We start from the raw sequence: 22500 nt of genomic DNA, 5'->3' as shown, positions 1-22500 counted from the left end.
TTTAAAATATATTGATAGCTTCAGTTGGGGCTAATGATAGGACATCTGCTTTGTGTTTGTATTCGCACATGCTTTTTTGTTGCTGTCAAAGCATAACTGACAGCATATTGTACATATTTTTCTCTATCTTTTTTTTTTTCACTGAACAGTGTATCTTGGAGATCATTTGGTATCAGGATGGAGTATCTTAATAACCAGTCAACTAGGATTCTACTTTATGAGTACAGTGTAGTTTGTTTCTCTTCTCTAGTTGTGATTACCTACACTATTTCCTATTTCCTATTTTTAAAAATAAATGATGCTGAGAAACAAGAGTTGGTGAGGTTGTGGAGAAAAAGAAACCCCTGTGGACTGTTCGTGGGAATGCAAACTGGTGCAACCACTGCAGTAAACAGAATGGAGGTTCCTCAAAAAATTAAAAATACAATCACCATATAATCCAGTAGTTTCACTACTGGGTATTTACCCAAAGAATTTGAAAAGATACATGCACGTTATGTTTATTGCAATAACATTTACAATAGCCAAATTTTGGAAGCAGCCCAAATGCCATCGGTTGATGAATGGATGAGGAAAATGTGGTGTGTATACATACGGTGGAATATTACTCAGCCATGAAAGAGAATGAAATCTTGCCATTGGTAACAACCATGGATGGAACTAGAGGGTGTAATGCCAAGTGAAATAAGTCAGTCAGGGAAAGACAAATACAGTAAGATTTCTCCCACAGGTGGAATTAAGAAACAAATGAACAAAGGAAAAAAACAAAAAAGCAAAAACAAAGACAAACCAAGAAATAGTCTTAACTATAGAGAACAAACTGATGGTTACTGGAGGGGAAGTAGGTGGGAGGTTGGGTGAAATAGGTGATGGGGATTAAGAAGACACTTACCATGATGAGCACTGAGTAATATATAGAATTGTTGAATCACTATATTGTACACCTGAAACTAGTATAACACTGTATGTTAACCATACCTGAACTAAATAATAATGCTGCAAAGAATTCCTTGCACAAGCGCAATTGTATCGTGTGTAAGTATATCTGTATGACAGATTCCCAGAAGGGATACTGTTGCAGTTTATTTTGAAGGCTTTAGAACTGATAGGCTTTTGTTCAGGATTTATGTCTTAGAATTTGCCTTGTAATATTTAATCTTGTTTTGTTAGTTTTGAGCAATCAATATTTTGCTCGGAACTTGTAGTTAAAATAATTGAAGTTCATGTAGAAAAATATGTTTATGATTTTAAATCTGGAACTCTTTAGCCTAAATCCCCACCTCCCAATTGAATGGTTGCTTTTGTAACTTTCTTTTTAAACTTCAAAATTTTTGATAATGAGAGATCTCTTAGGCATACAACTATCATATCCTAGTAGAACAGACTGTATCTTTTTCCTATTCTGCCAAGAATCTGTGCTTTGTAAATATCCATCCAGAACATTTAGCAACTGTAGGAGGGATAGCCAGTATTGAAAAGAATGATTAGATTTACCATTTCTGTTGTTCTTTTCATTATCTTTTAGCTACTAAAATGTATGTGTACACATACGTATTTATTCACATATAATTTTATATAAACATTTTTAGGTTGCAATAATATTTCACAAAATTTGCTGAATTTGCTTTTGGGTTAACTTTTCCCCGTTTTGTTAGTAAGGAAATGAATAATAAATGGAATTTTCATTACATTTCCTTGTCCTTCAAGTTTGTCTCTTGAGTAATACATATCTTGCTGACCCATGCCAGTAGTTCATGAACTGTAAAGAATAAGATCCATAGGATGCTGTCATCAGCTATATTCTGTGAATATTTTTCAACCAGATTTTAATACTCATTTTTCAGACTTGCATCATTTTGGGAGAATCTTAATTTATAGTGGAAAAATTAAATATATTGCAAAGCCTATTACAAATTCCTTATTTATGTTGCAAAACTGATTATAAATTCCATGTTTATGTTGAACTTTTGCTAGGGAAAGATTCTGGGGGGTAGATTTTATTTATCTTTGTAAAGGAATAAATATTATTCAAATTACCTTGGTAACAGCTGGACCACAGTCATGCAATATGTTCAGTATCACTTTCTGGGTTAGTTGATGTTGGTCTGGAGTCGACAACATTGTCAGTGAGATTTAAGATTTATCATTTTTAAAATAAGGGGTGAAGTTTGCTTTTTAAAAAAAATTTGCAATCACAGGGCTTGGAAGGCAAAAGAGATTTCACTATTCTGAAAATGGTGAATTATTTTCTATGTGAAGAATATGTTAAGTGGCATCCTTTTGAGTCTCAGAGTTTACTGTGTGCAAAAGAAAATAAATCTCATTTTTTAAAGACCCTAAAATGCAGTGATGGATGTGGGTATGAATATATGACTGTGTGTGTGTGTGTGTGTATGTATGCATATATATGTATATGTATGTATATATATATATGCACACATGCAAATATATATCCATGCACACACATACACATGTGTGTTATATATACATTCATATCATGTGTGTGTGCATATATATAAATTGTATATATTTTTATAATTTTACAATCTGTCATTTGAGAATAGTAAGCACTTGCAAGAAAATGCTTTGGTGTAGGCATTTGGAGGAGCACTGTTTTTTGGTTATTAGTGGGTGGTGACGTTCTGGTGAGCCAGACTTGTCCTTAGCTAGTTCACCCCAAGACACAGCTGGGTAGAAATCAGAAAACATGTTTAGAAAGGAAGGGGAGAGATGGTTATCCATTTTAACATAGTTTCATATCCATTGGTTTTGTTAAAATTAAATTCAAGCATTTCCTGTTTTGTATGCTTATAGAGACCTCAGGGGTCATATAGTACTCTGGGAGATTATTAGCTACAGCTGGAAGTGGGGCATGGCTGTGGCTGTGTAAGGACATATAACTCATTGCGTCTTTCATTTACCAGCTGTCTCTTGAGTCCTTAGAATTTGGAGCTAACGAGTTGGCCGTGCTATTTCTGTCTTATTTGAACATTATTACAATCTCGTATTCACTGCTCATAGATAAGAACTTTCTGAGGAGTGCACTTCTCTCTGTATGATTGTCTAATACAGCATTTTGCTTACCCATTTAGGTGGGATCACTGGATATATTAGGGATAGGACAAAGCTGGCTCTAATGGCAGTTGATTTCCCAGGGAATCCCCTGTTTGGGAAAGTCTCCTGCATTGTGAATACACACATTCCCTGAAGCGTGATGTCCCTGCATGGATTTGCGTGTGCTGCAGTATCTTACATTGAACCTGAAGTCCTCCAGGAAACACAAATCAGCTTCAAATAAATTATAGTTAATGTCCTCACCAGTTCCAGTGGATGTTGTATTGACCGAGCTAGGGTACATCCACTACATGAAAACACCAATCAGATAACAAAATAATGGTCCTCAAGATAAAAGATCTACTTCCCTTCCCCATCACTAATCAACAGTCATTCCGTGTTAATTTCATATGCAATCAGAAAAAAAAGGCACACATTTAGAATAAAAAACAACATTTTGAAAGTGCAAGATCATATACTGAAGTATCTCTAGACTGCAGGGCTCTAAGTGATTTTTAAAATTTCCTATTTGTAATTTCCTGCATTTTCCAAACTTTCTATAGGGGGAAAAAAGATGTAATAATTGAAGGAATTAGCTTTGTACCATTGTTTAGACATCAGTCACTGAAAGGAAAACAGCTGATACAATATGCTGGGAAGAAAAATATAATTAATGAGAATTATCCTTATCCTCTCATAAATTATGAGTTTTCCTTGAGGTAAGCAAACTATTATAAATTATCGAGACATAAGTATATGAAAACAATACAACAATATAGGCATGACACTTGGAAAAGTGCTGCAAATATTCATATTTAATATGTATGGATACTGATTATGATGATAAGTGACTAGAAGTGTACTTTATATCCTATTTTTTAAATGATTTTTTAAAATTATTTATTTATTTATTCATTCATTTATTTGAGAGAGAGAGATCACAAGGAGGCAGAGAGGCAGGCAGAGCGAGAGGGAGAAGCAGGCTCTCCACAGAGCAGAGAGCCAGATGTGGGACTGGAACCCAGGACCCTGGGATCATGACCTGAGTCGAAGGCAGCCACTTAACTGACTGAGCCACCCAGACATCCCTTGAAGTGTACTTCATATTCCATTAAAAAAAAAAAAAAAAGGTAAGACACTGTATGCCAAGGCACAGAATATATTCTCTCTCCGCACTCACTGAGAGCCAGGACGTGGGTATGAGACCTAATCACCACCTGTCAGAGTCCCAACATGGAACTTTGAATTCTGAGGGATTAGCACAAAGGTGTATCTGGTGCATTAGTGACACTGCAGACTCCAGGGTCTGATGGGGCAGCATGATTCTACTGAACCATTCCTATAGCAGCGACGTGGGTAATGCCATGTCTCCCTTCATCACTGAACCCAACACGTTTCTCCAGAACTCAGGAGAGAATCTGATGTCCACTAGGATTGTTAGCAATAGATTTGCTTATGTTACAGTAACAAAGGCATATATGGTGAGACTTTTGCCTCTAGGGTCCACCTCATGCCCTTTGGAATGCGTTGTCGCACCCATTTAAAGAACTTGCATCCTGTTGGCATTAATGTTCCTTTTTTTTTTTTAATTTTTTTTAAGATTTTATTTATTTATTTATTTGACAGACAGAGATCACAGGTAGGCAGAGAGGCAGGCAGAGAGAGGGAGGGGGAAGCAGGCTCCCCACTGAGCAGAGAGCCCAATATGGGGCTCGATCCCAGGACCCTGAGATCATGACCCGAGCCGAAGGCAGAGGCTTTAACCCACTGAGCCACCCAGGCGCCCCTAATGTTTATTTTCTAAACCTTATGCAGTTACTCTATTACTCATTAATTTTCCTTGTTTTTGATGTGTCTGTTGGGTGGTTACATGTGACTGATGTGTGACAGATACATTGAATGTCCACCATATGCCCGCTACTGTTCTAGACGCTGGAGATCCAGACACAACAGAAACCGCAGTTACTCCCTTCACAAAGCTGACATTCTCACTGAAGGAAGATAGAAAATAAATACGTCAAATCAATAAGAGAATTTAGGGTAAAGATAAGCGATAGGAAGATGACAAAATACGGGAGTGTAGTGGGGAGGGTGTGCAGCTTTAGTTAGGATAACAGGGATTGCTTTTGAGGAAGGGATACTTAATAGTAAGTAAGTAGTTGTGAAGATCTCCAGAAGGAGTGTTCCTCGGGGAAGGAACCACAAATGCAAAGGTCCTGAGACAGAAATGAGCTTGGTGCATGTGATTAGAATCTAGTGAATGGGGAATGAGTGGAAAGAGATGATGTTGGAGAGACTGTCAGGGGCCAGTCCTATGGGGCATCCCAGATCACAGTAAGGATTTCAAGAAGAAAACCTTTGTAGGATTTTAAGCAAGCAAGTGATGTAATCCAAATTGATTTATGCTTATGAAAGATCGCTCTGGCCATTCTGTGCAAGCTTTGGGGAAGAAGCATTGAGGAAGAGGAATTGGTCAGGAGCCTGTCGCAGCAGGCAGATAAAAGGTATTGCTTACTCTGCTGGGGTTGTAGCCATGGAGAAGTGGTTTCTCCCGGCTGTCTTCGAGCACAGATGTGTTCTATAAGAGGGGATGCTGGCCTGCAAACCGCTTCAGCACGTACTTTCCAATGTCCAGTTGCAGGATGAGATTTACCGTCTCTTGTAGGATACGGAGCAGGTATGTGTATGATACTCAGTGTTCAACGTGAAAGAGAGCGTCAAATGCCGAAGCGAAGCGGGGGTGGCATTCTCCTGTGTATCTGAAAGCCAACACTGCATGACTAAAGACAGTACTAGCTGAAGCTTTTATCCAGAAATATTCAAAAGAAAGCATAATGAGTATTCTGTTCTGCTTTGAAATCTCTGTGTTGTTGTTTTTAAGGTTTTGTTGTTGTTTTGTTTTGTTTTTTCAATGTAATGTAATCTCTATACCTGGTGGGGCTCAAAGTCACAATCCAGAGATCGAGTTGCATGGTCCACCGACTGAGCCAGCCAGGCACCCCGAGGATCTGCATGTGGCTAATGTTCTTCCTTAAAGGATAAGCGTTGCTCTCAGGGGTGAAGGAAACAATAAGAGTACATCACACGATGACTGAATTCATGCAACTTTAAACGTATGAAGCATTTACTATGACCATGAAGAAGTACAAATGCATTACTTTTATCTTCTCCGTGTTCTCAGAAAAGGATCTTATAAATAATCTAGGTTACTCTTATAGAAAAAAACTTTAATTTAGGAAAGTCATTTACATCTCCACTGCAATGATCCCTTGACTGCTAGACCTAGGAATAAACTTTTTAACCCGTGGTCTATTATCTAATGTAGCCTCTTTTAAGATACAGAGTTTAGATGATTTCTTAGCTGGCCAAATTGTTTATGTGTACCTCAGTAGCAGAAATCATAACAACTACAGAAATTGGACTGAATTCTGGGATACACAATGTAGTGGCAATGGAAAGAGTATATGTATTTGAACACCTAAATTCCCCTTCAGCCTCTAACACCACCCGCCTCTGAGATTAGACTCGTTTCCTAGATCCTTTGAGAAACAAGAAGAGCGAGGCCAAAGAAGAGGTTGACTTGAACACACCGCTGGTGTGGAATTGAGTTAACCCTGAGTTGTTTTAGATCTGTGGGATGTCTGGGGTTGTTTTTTGTTGTTGTTGTTTTTATAAAAACACAAATTTGCAAGCCAGACTGGAAATGTTTTCTGGTTTTTCTTCATCAGAAATCTTGGGCTCCCTCCCTAGCAGTCTTCTCTGTCAAATACTTTCTCTCTTTCACTTTGGTTCTGATGTTCCATATGTAAGCAGAGTTTAACTCGTTAGGGAAAAGCCACTCTAGAAAAAAAGACTCTAATTGTGAGACCAGATGGTAAGCATTACTGAGCTGATGAGGTTGTGTAGATTTGAAGGAAGGTGTGGTAATACGATCTTGATCTGCAGCTGTGACCCGTTGTTCCAAAACAGCCTCCTTCCTCCCTGCTTTTCACGTCTGCATTCCAGCACCTCTCCTTCCGTCTTCGTGGGCACGGGGGCTCTCACGGGTTGATTTGACAGATACGGAAGGAAGGAATGAAGCTTGTTCTAAGAAGAGCAACTTTCAGCTATTTTATTCTAACCCACGGATATTTTTTTGAATAGCTCTCTCCCCGTGTTACTTGTGACATCGGCAAATAGCGCAGAATGTAACCACTCTTGTTCAGCGTGCTAGGAGATGGTTTCCCAGAACTCAAGTTGCCATGAGCATATCATGTCCTTAAAATTCTGCATTTGAAGCCTGGCAGGTGCCTCGGACTATAGATGGGTAAACTCACGGTCATCCTCTCTCTTCTCCTCATCTTCCTTCAGAAAACCCCCCATCAACCTTTTTTCCTGTGTTTTCCTCCTTCAGTGAAAGGTAGCAACGTTCTTCCTTCACCCCAGTGGAAAATCGAAGCATCACACTTAGATTCTTTTTATCTTACCCATTTCATGCAGTCCGTCTCCTAAATAGTTTACTGATCCTTTCATACTCACCCCCAGTGCCACTGCCCTGATTCAGGCTTTCATTATTTCTCCTCTGGAATTTGGAAATACCCAATGTTTTTGTCTTTATTTTTATCCAGATTATTTTCTTCTTCTACTCTATGATAGTGTTCCATATTCAGTGAGACACCGACTAGGAGGGCCAATGACATTAACATCTCATGGAAGAGTATAGGTGAAGATCCTTCTTTCTTATAAGCTTTATGAGTTATTATAATGTGTGACTAGTCCTGAGAACTAGTGTGCCACACTGGAGAAATTTCGGATGTCTCAACCAGATGCCCAAAGCCTTCATGACCTTGAACATCTTATCTTCTGCCATTTCTGCTTCTGAATTTTTTTTTAAAGATTTATTTATTTATTTATTTGACAGATCACAAGTAGGCGGAGAGGCAGGCAGAGAGAGAGAGGAGGAAGCAGGCTCCCTGCTGAGCAGAGAGCCCGATGTGGGGCTCAATCTCAGGACCCTGAGACCATGACCTGAGCCGAAAGCAGAGGCTTTAACCCACTGAGCCACCCAGGCGCCCCATCTGCTTCTGAATTTATAGTAAATAACCATAAAGTATTTATGCTTCCTTTTACTTTCCTACTGTTGCATACGATTCCTTTTTACATTTTATGTAAAATGTAAAATGTAAATCTAAAACGTTACGATACGTTTTATGCCTTGATCTGTGGGAATATGTCCATCAGAAATGTTCTGGAAATGTACAAGCTACATAAAGCAGTGTACCCACCAAGTACTCCATCATTTTATGTGCCATCTTGGTATAGGTATTGAGTTGACCCATGAGAACCTTCAGAATGATTTAGGGTTCCCATGCTTCTTTGCGCTCTCTCGCTCTCCCTTCTTACCTCATTCTACTCAACTGCAAGGCCTTGGAATCTCTTACAGTTGAAGTGGTTTCTTCTTGGAGCTGTCAGCTCGTCTACAGATCAAAACATGCTTCCACATTCTGCCCTTGGCAGAAATCTCCTCTGGTTCTGCTACACCAGGCTTTGCTCATGCTGCCCACAGTGTGTGTAGGTAGTATAGTCATATAGATACACAGTGTCTAGAGAGCTTTCACACGTTGTTTCTTAGCACGATCCTCACCGTACCCTGTGGAGTAGGCAGGGAGCTATCACCTTTCCACTTCACTGATGAGGAAATGGAAATCCTTTGGACTCTTATTAACCTGCTGTTGGTGTGCCCTTGAGTCTCTACAGATTAGGTGTTGATAGGGTCCATAATGCACTTCTCAAGTCCTATCACCCAATGGAATTATGGTTGGCTGCTTATTACTAACGGGGCCTGGGTGTAGTTTTTGTTTGTTTTTAGAAGCTTGTGGGTAAATCCTTAATTTAAGCAAATTTGATTTCATAACATTCACTCACTATTTCATTTGTTTAAAGATTTTAGTTTTTAGTAATCTCTACACCCAATGTAGGGCTTGAACTCACCACCCCAAGATCGAGAGTCACACAGTCTACTGAGTGAGTGAACCAGGAGCCCCACTGACTATTGTTTAGAAGCCTCAGCACCTTGAGATTTTCTCCTTCAGTAGTCCATCTTGACTGAAATGGTCAACCAACCTGATTGGTTTCAGGTGTTGATTTCTGAGGCCTCTGCTGTGAGTCCCTCAAATTACTCTTTGAGTCTTAAAGAACCAAGCAGTCTTGGGACTGTGTAGTTGGGCCTGATCACAGCACTAAAAACAGTTCCTTTTGGTGAAGAAGGGACATGAGTCTGAGTTCCTCAGTGAAGTGTTCACATGTATTAGCTCCTGTGTCAGACTGGTGTTTCCCACTTCCTGTCTCTGATCTAACAAGTCTCCTTGCCTTTTTTTTTTTTTTTTTTTTTTTTTTTCTCCCCTTCTGGTCTGAAAGTAACACCCATGGGTTAGTTTCTGAGACTCTGGCTTTTATTGAAAAGATCTTGCTCCTTTTGAACTTAAAAATTGGAAGAAGTTACAAGCAACAAATGACCATATCTGAATTCTGTCACTTAAAGTCTGTGAGAATAAGGATGTTCCCTTCTGCTGCCCGGGAGGAGAAAAAGATCATTTTATTTCAAATAAATCTGTTGAGATGCATGTTGCTGGTATCTAATCAAGTTCTGAATTTGAGCTCAATTCGAGCTTTGATAAAAGAAAGGGAAAGGAAACTTACAAGAATGCTCTCCCATTCATGAAGGGCCTGCATGTTTTTAGTTTCCAAGTAAATGGAATAATGGGACCATGCATTTTCCATCCAAGCATTTTCCACCCTGAGAATAATTCCCTTCCTGGCTTCTCAATGAATAATGCATTATTTCTGAAACCCAAGAGGCATTCCTTTGATTTCCCTTTATGTTTAGCTTTCTGAGTGATTTTTAAGCAAGGAAATTCAAGGACTTGGAATGTAGGCTTTATTAACATTTTTACTTGAAGTTCAAATAGCTCCTTGGCTATTATCTCCTGATACTTGAAATATTTTTTTTTCCTCTCTGAGGAAAGTCTAAGGTATTGTATTTATTAGAAAATGAAGCACCTTGGACAGTCTTCAAAGTGAACAGCAGTTTAAAACCAAGACACATTTGTGTTTTCGAACAAAGAGCTTTATGGGGGTACTTCTCTCCTTTATTTTCATTTCCCTGCTGAATCGGTTCAAAAAAGAAAGCTTGCATTCAAAACTGAGCTGTTTGGAGACTAAATCTCTTGTGTTTACATTTTATGAAACTCACTCCTTGAGGCTGGTCGGGATCCACGACCCCAGTCCCAGCCTGGATCCACGTAGGCCGCTGTCATTTCCATCTGAAGATTCAGATGCATTTCGGGGCTCCTCCCTGTTCCCTGTCTGCTCGCTATGGAGCCTGATTACCCGTGCAGGGTGATCTGTAATGGGTTGTAATGGGGCCCACTGGTTCTGTTGACCCATGTCCTCTTGGCTGAGGAGCCCCCTCAGATCCCAGGTTAACACAGCGGTTGGTTTTGGTGCTGTTTCACAACTTCCATTTCCCCTGCGAGCCAGATTAGTGATTTGAGGAACAAAATCAGCTGAAATTAAGAATATAGTCTATATTTCCCTTCTTTCAACGGTTCTAGTAAAATCTTAACAATTCGGAATAGCTGGGAAGAAGAGAAAGTGGATCTAAATTAGTAAAACATCTAAAGCATGAAGTTTGGTGTAAACATTTAATTTTATTAAGTTCAGGAAGCAGGAATATCACCTGGTATTTTCTCAGCTCCATCATCCACGTGATGGGGTAATGGTTTCTCTCTCATACGGTGGTGTACAGATGAAATGAATTAGTATTTTTAAAGCGTGCAGAACAGTACCTTTTAAGTGATTGCTGAATAAAAAATAAATATCCATCTTATTGTTGGAAATTTCTATTTCCAAATGGGCCCATGATACTGAGCAGATAATAACAGTATTATTGTTGTTACTGCTAAAATATATACTTAACGAATTATTTTCTTAGCCCTCATTTACGCCTTACAACAAACCTGATGAGGCAAATACGATTGTTTCTATTTTCCACATCAGAAAACTGAGGTAAGAAAATTATTGTCCAAATTCACCCAGTTTTTTAAACAGCAAAGCAAGGATTTGAGTCCATTCAACTTGAACTCAGAAATTATGCCTTAAACTAAACATTAAAGGACATTGGTCACAGGCTTACCTTTTGTCCCAAAACAGTGTCATACTGCTCAAAACCCTACCATCATAACTGCTGAGGTGTGTATCTCCTGTGCGTCCGTCATGTCTCAATTGCTTAGGGAACTCAGTGTTTTGCTTGAAGTAATCATTATCATCGTCTCATAAATACTCAATATGAGTATCATAAGTACTCAAAATGATCCAGATCTCATCTAGATCAATGAGATACTATTAAATCATTTTAATATTAAAATTTTCTTCAGGTTTTTTTTTTTCCCCCCAGCAAAAGAGCATTTCATTTCAGATGATGGTCTGGTGGCTTTGAATCTCAGCATTTCTTTTAATTTTATTTACTTACTGATTTTATTTATTTATTTGACAGAGAGATGGCAAGAGAGGGAACACAAGTCGGGGGGAGCAGAGGGAGAGGGAGAAAGAGGCTCCCCTCTGAGCAGGGAGCCCCGATGTGGGACTCAATCCCAGGATCCTGGGATCACGACCTGAGCCTAAGATAGATGCCTAATGGCTGAGCCGCCTAGGTGCCCCAAATCTCAGTGTTTTTATATTGAACCAAGTTGCTTTGCTTTGTAATTTTTTATATATATATATATATATATATATATATATATATATATATATATATATAAAATATTCTTCCTTTTAAAAATCTTCTCGAGGGGCACTCTCTCTTTCTGTAAAATAAATAAATAAAATGTCTTTAAAAATTTTAATAATAAATAATAATATTATTATAAATTAATATATTATAAATGAATATTTATTATAAATAAGAAATAAGAAAAATAAAAATCTTCTCAATCCCTGCCCTTTATAGGTGCCTTTATCATCTGTTGGACTCCTGGATTGGTCTTGTTACTTCTCGATGTGTGCTGTCCACAGTGTGACGTCCTGGCCTATGAGAAATTTTTCCTTCTGCTGGCCGAGTTCAACTCCGCCATGAACCCCATCATCTACTCCTACCGCGACAAGGAGATGAGCGCCACCTTCAGACAGATCCTCTGTTGCCAGCGCAGCGACAGCACCAGCGGCCCCACGGAAGGCTCCGACCGCTCGGCTTCCTCCCTCAACCACACCATCTTGGCGGGAGTTCACAGCAATGACCACTCTGTGGTTTAGAAAGGCAACCAGGATGAGGAGCCAGCCATCACGGATGGAGGGGTGAACAGCTCCCCCTCCCCCAGGGCCAGGGCCAGGTGGGGTGTGAGAGAGAGTGAGGAAAAGTAAACTCTTGTACTTAAACACTAACCAATGGCAGTATTCGTTCCTAGACCCAGCAAGACTTGAGATATGCGGAAAATTAGCTTACGGGACAACCCTCATCCCGATCCCCGTTCCTTTTGAAAAGTAGAAAGTGGAGATCTTGCAATGGAATTCATAAACAGACTCGGGAGTGCCCATTTAGACTACACTAACTAGACTTCCGACGATTTGGTGTGGTTTGGTGCAAGTCAGAATAAATTCTGACTAATTGAATCCACAACTTCATCTACGTACAGGCTTCCCTTTTTTGTTTTTCCAGAAGGATACATTTCATTTAATAAACGTGTATACTTATCAGCATGCTTGCGATGGATAAGACTATAGGTGGTTTTTGAACTATCATAATTCCATTTTTTTCCTTCTGTAGGGAAACTGTAAATTAGAAGGATTTTTTAGAAAGCATGCATGTAATGTATGTATGCAGTATGCCTTACTTAAAAAGATTAAAGAGTATTGATTTTAAATCTTCTAGGACCTAGAAGAACCTAGATGTCAAAGCCAGTATTTGTTTAGGTTATGAAACAATGCTCTAATTCTAATATTACCTTCTTATCAAAGTGTCGTAACACATGTAAAACAGGGAATGTAGGTTTATTACCAAAAGAAAATGTACTCTAAAAAAAAAGTCCTAGAAGTTGAAGCACAGTAATATTGTTCCCACATATTTATAATATCGAAGTACGTTCTAATTATCAGTACATCAGAGGAATGTTTTAATAGCCTGTGTTTTTCTGCATTATAAAATAATACATAGTCATTGTAGAAAACTTGAAAAATACAGAAATGTGTAAAACAGAAAAAAATAATTACTGGTAATATCACAACCCAGAAGTAACCACCATTAACAGCTTTTCCCTCGTGTATGCCTCTATGTATATTATATAACTTTTTATATAATTGGGATCATACGTAAACGATTTTATAACCAGTTTTTTTTTTCTTCCACTGCAGAGTTGCCACATTTTCCTACGGCATTAAAAATTTTACAAAAACAATTTTACTGGCTATATAATATTCCATTTAATGGATGCAACTCCATTTATTTAACCGTTCCCACACTGTTGACTCCTTAGGTCATTTCTAATTTTCGCTACTATAAACTATGTTGCAAAAATTTTGTGTACATACAACTTTGTCCATGTAATTGATTATTTACTTAGGACATATTCCCATGAAGGATTTTTTTTTTTTTAAATGTGAAATGTCTTTTTATGCTCTTACCTTTTATAAAAAGGGATTTCCTGCTTTGTGCCACATGCGTGGCAGTTGAGAGGAAAGCCAGTTAAATTGCCTTTTTACAAAGGAAATGCAGTGGTCACTTTAGTTGAGAGTGACTTTTTTATATCACAAGATGAACTAGAAACAGTTGTCACATATAACCATGACACCCTAATGAATATGTCTAGCAATGCCAAATTTCGTTTGAGGAGCCAATGTCCAGCTCTTGGTGGCCACACCCATATGTAGAAGTGAAGGTCACAGGAAGACATCAAGCATGCTAAGTGAATAAAGGATCTTCGTAGTAAATGGCTTGGGACTCTCCTGTAGCAAATGGGTTGAGTGCGTTGGTATGGGACTGGATACTGACTGTTCTTTAGGAATCACCATGGTAGGTGATACCTGCTCAATGAATGGTCCAGATGAACTAGTTATTGCACCAGTTTGTTCGCAAAAGTAACCAGTAAAAGTCACAGTCATGAAGCAGGTGTGGGAAAGTCGGGAGTACGTTTAAGAGAAGGATGTCCAGAAGAATCACTTTGTCTAGGAGGGAAGAAGTCAGCGCGGTCAGCATTTGAGCAGAGGGCAGACTTGTAAGGTGCCCACTGTGAGAAGAACAGGGGGAACCAGTCAGCAGAAAGGTGTTTGCACATTCTTTATACAAAATACAGAGCATGTTATGTTGGAAGTGATGAAATGAACTTGGACTTTCATGTGCATATATTCTGGACGATTTGAAATTAAAAACATACTAATTGGACCTTAATAAATTTATTTTCAGTCAGTGTTTGGCGGTGTGCGGTTGTGGTCAGTGCTGTTTCTTTTACCCCTGAGTCTTCCAGCTTGGGTTTCATGGTGCCTGCCTTCTGTGAACAACGTTATTTCCCTGCCACCAGGGCTTCCGTACTCTTGAGGTGAAGCCACCATATGCTTCCCCAGCTCAGAACGGCGGCATTTCAACATCAGGAATAAGTCTTATTCTTAGCATGACTTTCTTTTGGAAAAAGTGATTTAATGAAAACTTTCTGGTTGACCTGATGAAAAACTCTCACTAGGAGTTTATAAAATGACAGTGATCTTCATGCTTATTGGTTGTTTTTCTTTCTTTAAAGATTTATTTATTTTAGGAGGGAAAGGGGGATAGAATCTCAAGCAGTCTCCCTACTGAGTGCGGAGCCCCAGTTGGGGGTCGATCTCATGACCCATGAGATCATGACTTGAGGGGAAACCGAGAGTCGGGCACTTAATAGACTGAACCACCCAGGTGCCCCTTCATGCTTATTGATTTTAATAACAAAAGTCACAGCTATCTTCCAGTTATATGCCGATCATATTTGTTTTGGTATATTGCTAAGATGTTGGAAAAGATAACAAAACGTTTATTCAAATGAATGTCTCAATGATTATTTGGAAGAGAATTCTGAACCTTTAAATTTAGGTGGATGTAAGATTGTTAGAAATCAGATATTTTAGAACTCTTCTTCACAAATTAGCCACCTCTTAGATGTTTTCTTTTTTAAATTAGTGAAACGATAATTTCCTAGACTCAAAACCTCAGCTGATACATGGTTTTCCCATTTTCTTTCCCAATTAGCTCTTAGGTTCCACTCTCTGTCTTCCTTCTAATTTACTCTGAGTCCCTCAACTTTAGAAGTGTAATTTTGTGATAATGTTTTTAAGCCTTTTTTTTTTTAAGATTTTATTTGAGAGAGAGAGACAGAGCATGAGAGAGAGGGAGAAGCAGACTCCCCGCTGAGCAGGACCCTGAGACCATGACCTGAGTCATAGGCAGATGCTTAACTGACTGAGCCATCCAGGTGCCTCTCTAGTCCTTTTTCTTAAACCTGGCTTGTGACTCTTGCTAGATTAAACTGTAGAAACACGCCTTTATCAGTTCCCTTCATTACACCAAGGTAAGAACATTTCTATGGCAAGACCTTTTTAAACAAATTATTTTTAGCACCAAATGAGCTTCACCAAACCCCAGGCCCTCAGAGGGATTAGGATTTGTATGTGAGTTGGGATGGGCTTGGATTCAGGCATGATCTGACAGAAGAAATGTGTGTAACTAAGAGCCAAATGGGTTCGCCATCTTCCAAAGCTGGGTGTGTTCATTCTATAACATTCACCTGTAACTTGATAATCTACACATAAAATTCTCTAGTTCTCATAAATTTATAATGCTTATGTTTACCAATTATTTACTAATTTTTTTAATGACCTGGCATATAAAGACCATTTTATAATCTAAAGCTGAGATCAGCAAATTAAGACCCATTGGCCAAATCTATAGTTTTTGTGTGAACTTAGGATGAGCTTTACATTCTTAAATGATTGGGGTGTGAGGGAGGAATATTTTCCAGCACATGGAAATTATATGAAATTTCAGTGTCAGTAGTTCTATTGGAATACAGTCACACCCACCAGTTTATTGTTTATGGCTATTTTTGTACTACAATAGCGGAATTGAATAGTTGCAACAGAGATCATCCCTCAAAGTCTAAAATATTTACTATCTGACCCTTTACAGAAAAACTGTACCAATCCCTGATTTAGAGAATTCCATTCTCACTCACGCTGTCCTCCTCGTTTGTGTATTGCTTATCGGAAGAGGAAGAAATTGGGCATACCACGATCTCTTGAGCTCTAGACTACAGAAAAAATTATCAGTTGTGTTTTTTATATAAAACATAATTTTTATTTTGAAACAATTTCAAAGTTTGCCAAGTTCACAGAACATTTTCTGGAACCATTTAGAAGTTGCCGACATGACGCCCCATCATCCTTGAATACTCTGTGATTCCTACAAACATTCTCTTTCACAACCCGAATACAATAATCAAAATCAGGCAATTAACACTGATAAACAACCATCTTATTCACAACCCCATTCAAGCTTCATTCACCAGTTTTTCAGCTAAACGTCCCTTGCAGCAAAAGACTCCAGTCTAGGATCACTGGTCACTTAGTTACCACATCTCTCAAATCTTCTGCGATCTTGGACAATCCCGAAGTCTTCCCTGGACCTTCCTGACCTTGACATTTCAAGGTCATAGGTCAGTGATTTTGTAGAATGTCCCTGAATTTGGGTGCATTTAGTATATCTTTATGATTAGATTCATATTACTTTGGTAAGATAACACAAGTGCTGCTGTGGTTCTTCTCACTGCCTCCCAGCAAGTAACCCACGAGGCTGATTTGTTCCTTTCCTGGTGATGTCAACTTCCATTACTTGATGATGATATTGCCTGCCAGATTTCTTCATTGTAACGAAAAAACTCTTTTTGCTTTTTTCTTTGTAATAATGGCATTTTGTAAGAAATACTCTATTCATCATGGAATTTTGATGTCTAGTCTTAGCATCAATTGATACTTCTTGGATGAATGAATCGTTACTCTGATGATTGCCAAGTGATGAATTTCGAATTCTTTTTTTTCCTGTTAATTTTTGGTTAGCTTTCTACTGTAAGAAAGTCTTGTCCTCTTCCATTTATGTATACCAGTATGGGCTCTTGGATTCCAATTTTATTCAGTTGTTAATATTTGAAAATTAAACGTTTCTTTGGAAATGATTGTAGATTCATATGCAGTTGTAAGAATAATATGGAGAGATTCCTCTGTCCTTCACCCAGTTTCCCCCAATGGCAGTATCTTGCCAAACCATAGCCTAAAGCACAACCAGGATATTGACATTGATACAATGTATAGAGTAGTTCTCTTAGCACAAAGATCCCTCCTATTACACTTTGATAGCCACAGTCCTTTCCCTGACCCCCATCCTGGCTGAACACTAATCTGTTCTCCAATTCTTCAGATACATTTTAACTTTTTCATATTGAAGCTTCTAAAACTTCTTTATCACAATAGTTGCAAGTTGGGGCTGATGCTTCCCCAGCAGTTGTGTGTGGATGTGTCCTGAGTTTTGTGATGATAAAAATTACACACACTTATAAATATTTCAAGGAATACAGGAATGAGTAAAGTAGAAAGTAAAAATCACTCCCAAAGGTTGGTAGCTAGACTACTGATCTCTGTTGCACACATTACCTAAGACCCAGAGACCTTCACAAAGTGATCTTATATTTTATTTTATGGAATACTCTCAGTGTCTTTGCATTGACATCAGGGAAGCCAGAATGCATTTTGTTGTGGTATAATATTGTTTATAATTGGTTTGCATTTTATCTCTTGAACATTTCAGAAAATGAATCTTACTTGATACTCCCCACCTCACAGAGCACAATGCTAAGTAGTGCTTAAAACGCACTTGTTTAAATGAAGTAAAATGTGTGAACCACAAATAAAGGCACTCAAGACCAAGAAATGGCTCCTTGGTTCCACAAACCTGACGCAGGTTTTCCCTCACGTTTAAGAATCAGTTAAAATTAAGTAGGAACAATGAAAAACCAAGGTCAAGGCTTTTGACTTAACATTTTGTCAGTATTAGTTTGTACTTTCTGAGTGTGTCTTGTTTAACTCACCTTGGTATGCTTTGGGAAGATTTTAATTTAGTACATGTTGGATTTGTAATGTGTTCTGCAGCTTACAGAAGACACTCATATAATTTGTATTTTGGTCTTTGCAAAGCCCCTGTTACACATGAGGAAAGTGGGTCTCAGAGGAAAAGTCAGGGACCTAATATTTGTGGTCTATAGAATTATTTGAACATAGTTACATCTATTTTATATAGCGATCCGTAATTCCTCATATGTCCTTATCTTGGCTCCCCAAATTATGAGTTCCATGAGAGGTACAATGTGTTGCATTATTTTAAATCCTTTAAAGAACTTGGCCAGGTAAAAGCGATAGAAGGTAACAGGTCATAAACAGGTGCATGATTCATTCTGTGGGGTGCTCATGCTTGTATAGGCGTGCAGGTGAGACTGTATCCCAAACGAGATTATACATTCTTTGAGAATGAGATCATCTTGTACTTTCTGCCTCCTTTTTATGATACAAATGACTGGAACAAAAATACAAGTATGGTGCCATTTGCTTAATGGTTCTTGATTGAGAACTATAAAACCATAATTAGATGTGATAGTCATCATGATCTCATTCTTTATTTGTTCCCAAGGACTCTTTGAGAGCCCTCCCTATACTAGGTGTGTTTGGTACTGCTGTACATGAGATAGACAAGGTCTTTAATGGAGCTTAGAATTTAGTAGGAATGAAGCAGAAAATATATTGAGTATGAAGGAAACTCTGGCATGACAGAATTAAAGGCAAATAAAAGAGATAAAGATGGCAGGGAGAGGGACTACTTTTGTAAGAATAGTCTAGGAAGGCTCCATCTTAGCACAGGAACTGTCCCCTCGAAACCCTCCCCTTGGGCTGGAGTTGCACAAAGGTGTGGCTCTGTTTATCTCCTGAACTTGCATCCACTCTGGTAACTAGTACACACCCAAACCACCCGTTAGAAAAAGGGCACACACACACATCTGGCCCACGTAGGTAGGAATTCCCAGCAAGGTGTGTAAATGCTTGGTGAGAGATTGCATGTCATTTTGGAAAGAAGAGCAAGTCTAGACTGTGAGATTGAGGCTTAAAGGCAGGCAGGCATGATTTCTTGAGTGATTTAGAGAGTCATTTTATCCTGGTAATTAGGGGGAATGGGTTAGAGGATTTAAGTAAAGGAGTGACATGGTCTGGTTTACATTTCAGAAGAAATTGAAGACGAGGAAGTCCAGAGGAAAAGGACAAGTTCAGTGGCTCTCCCATTAGCTGGGATGACAGATGAAGGTAGTAATGGAGGTGCAGAGAAGGAGGTGGCTGGATTCGCGAGGGCTTGGTGCCCGGAGATTTCGCAGATAAGGTCAAAATCCAGGTGATGACCTTGGTCACCAGACAGATGGGGATGTGATGTGGTGAGCTAAGGAACATAGATGAGGAGCAAATTTCCAGGAAAATGATAATGAGTAAAATTTGAGATATCCATGAGCTACCCAAAGAGAAGGATGCAGTAGCAAATTAGTCACGTGATACACGAAGCCCAGGGTACCTCTCTGGACTGAAGATCCAGATCTAGAGTCCAAGGTCTTCTGCTGTGGTCCTGCCACATTCCTCCTCAAGCCAAGAAGCACAGAGCCTTTGATATGTTTAAGAGTAGGGGAGAAATAAAAGAATAGAACTTAATATCTGAAACTATTATCCAGGAAGAAGCAGAGAGATTTCTTTGAAACAAAATGAGATTAGCTGTCTATGACATATTTGGCTTTTTTTTTTTTTTTTTTTTACTCAATAACAGAAATATCCAAGGTTGGTAAATATGTAGCCACCTTAATGTGTAATTGAAGTCGAGATTTTTAGAGCTCATCCATATTTTATTTTCCCCTCCTTCCAAGCCTCTTGGAAAACTACATTGCTGCTTGGTGAGTCTGTGTGACTAATTATGGCTGGAAGACTGAGTGCATGTGACAAATGTCATTTCTAGGCTGAGAAAGTAAAAGTTTTTGTGCTACTCTTCAGATCTCTTCCCTGAAAGCCAAGCACAGAGAGGTGAATATGAAAAGACTGAAGTCTCCATCAACCTGAGACCTTGATCCACAAGGCAGAGAAAATCCCTGCCAAGTCATGCCAAGTGTAAGGTACGATCAAGAAATAAACACGCTGCTGTGTTTATGGTGAGCCTTTGTGGCTCATTTGTTACTGCAGTATAACCAACTTATGTTAACAAATAGTGTTACATTTTGAGGAATATTAAGATTCTAATCTTTTCTGGATCATAGGGAATGTTCATTAAAATTTTGAACTTTGGTGGAGGATACCAAAATGCATTCCAGAAAAAGGGTACCATTTTAGAGTCCTACAGAATATACACAAGCAAAAACGTGAATCTAGACACAGACTTTACACCCCCTCCCAAGAATCAACTCAAAATGGATCAGAGACTTTAATGTCAAATAGAAAACTCTGAAACTCCTAGAAGTTAGCATAGGAGTAAATCCAGATGATCTTGGCCATGGCTATGAATTTCTGGATAAAACACCAAAGGGAGGATCCATGAAAGAAATAACTGATAAACTAGACTTCATTAATATTAAAAACATCTGCTCTGTAAAAGACACAAGAGAATGAAAAAATAAGCCACAGACTAGGAGAAAATTTGTAAAAGATACCTCTGTATTTATTTTAATACAAAAAAAACCTCTTAAAACTCAACAATAATCCATTTTAAAGCAGGGAAAGGACTTGAACTGGCACTTGGAAAACAAGTTCTAAGGATAGCACCAAAGATATGAAAAGAGGCTCATCCTCCTCTATCATTAAGGAATTACACAGTAGAAGGAAAATGAGATACTACTATATACCCATTAGAATCATACAACAGACATCATATTCTGGTGAGGATGTTGAGTCGCAGCAACTCTCACGCATTGCTGGCAGGAACACGAAAGGTACAGCCACTTTGGAAGACAAACTGGTAGTTTCTCACAAAACTAAACTTACTCTCAGCCTATGAGCCAGCAGTCCCCCTCCTTGATACTCATCCAGAAACTGAAAACTTCCGTCTACGCAGAGACCTGTGCGTGGATGTTTATAGCTGAGATACCACTTTTTAGTGTTTTGTTGCTGTTGTTGTTGTTGTTGTTTTAGAAGCCTTGTTGTTCGGATGGCTCTTGGAAGCACCAACTTAGATCTCTCTGATCTCCGAGGAAAATATTTTACACTCGAAAGCTGAGCTTCATTGTTAGACCGTGTTCTCCTGACGCTGCCTTCTCTCTGTTTTATGCCTGAAGCTTGGCATCATTTGCCAGTTTTAGAAATTGACAGTTTCAAACAATTCTGGCTCCTTTATATTTAACAATCTTTTATTTAGTTCCTCTGTCTCTTGTTGCCTTTTACTATAAATGACAAAAGGAAGACAAACAAAACTGCCAACCCTCTACCTGGAAACCTCCTAATTAAACCACCCAGTTGATAGGTACGTGTCCTACTTTCTATGTTGTTGTGGGTGTCAGAGTTGCTAAACTTTCTGCTTCTATTTTAAAAGGATCCCTTCGGGGGTGCCTGGGTGGCTCAGTCACTTAAAGCATCTGCCTTCAGCTCAGGTCATGATCCTGGTGTCCTGGGATTGAGTCCTGCATCGGGCTCCCAGCTCAGTGGGGAGCCTGCTTCCCCCTCTCCTTCTGCCCCTTCCCCCTGCTCATGCTCTCTCTCTCTCAAATAAATAAATAAAAATTAAAAAAAAAAATAAAAAGAGCCCTTTGCTAGTTTCCAAAACCATTTTTTTTTTTTTTCACTTTAAAGTCTTCATGGGCAGCAGCTTTAAAGGTCACATTTATGACACCAGCTTTGGAAATTTCACCTGGTCACTTCTTTGGTGTTACTGGAATGTATTATTGAATCATTTCCTCAACTAGGGTCCCCAAAGCTCAGTCTTGTGCCCGTTCTTTTCCTTTCCTATCTTTTCTTACTAGAATCTATCATCTAGTCCCATCATTTTAAAAACATCTCTAAGTTGACAACTCTTAAACTTTTATCTGTGACTGCTGCTTGGGCTCTGGACTCCTTATCTAAAGGGTTTTCAGGATATAAGAAAAAGAAAAGCCCTAATTTGTTTTTCAGGTTCCTGTTAATCACAGCTGAATGTACGTCTAGTTACATATTCATGAGATCATATTACATTATCTCTACTTGGGTTTAACATTTCAGAAATAGGATCATACTTCACCTTACCTTTTTTTTTTTTTAATTTATTTATTTGATAGAGAGAGATCACAAGTAGACAGAGAGGCAGGCAGAGAGAGAGAGAGAGAGAGAGAGAGAGGGAAGCAGGCTCCCTGCCAAGCAGAG

At 38.8% G+C, this 22500-nt stretch overlaps 1 protein-coding gene across 4 annotated transcripts in view; it reads left to right on the top strand.

Moving 5' to 3' along the window:
* The window catches only part of LOC111145805 (lysophosphatidic acid receptor 1), a 204408-nt gene extending 189932 nt beyond the window's left edge, over positions 1 to 14476 (top strand). For all 4 annotated transcript variants that reach the window (XM_022501040.1, XM_022501037.1, XM_022501039.1 and 1 more), the window contains exon 4: positions 12041 to 14476. In XM_022501040.1, the coding sequence (XP_022356748.1) occupies positions 12041 to 12342 (302 nt within the window). In that variant the 3' untranslated portion in view covers positions 12343 to 14476. The remainder of the gene's footprint in view (positions 1 to 12040) is intronic.
* Positions 14477 to 22500: the final 8024 nt, after the last annotated feature.

This window comes from Enhydra lutris, unplaced genomic scaffold (genome assembly GCF_002288905.1).
Source record: "Enhydra lutris kenyoni isolate GAN:26980312 unplaced genomic scaffold, ASM228890v2 scaffoldscaffold13, whole genome shotgun sequence".
Taxonomy (NCBI): domain Eukaryota; kingdom Metazoa; phylum Chordata; class Mammalia; order Carnivora; family Mustelidae; genus Enhydra; species Enhydra lutris.
This window is presented reverse-complemented; position numbering and strand designations above follow the sequence as displayed.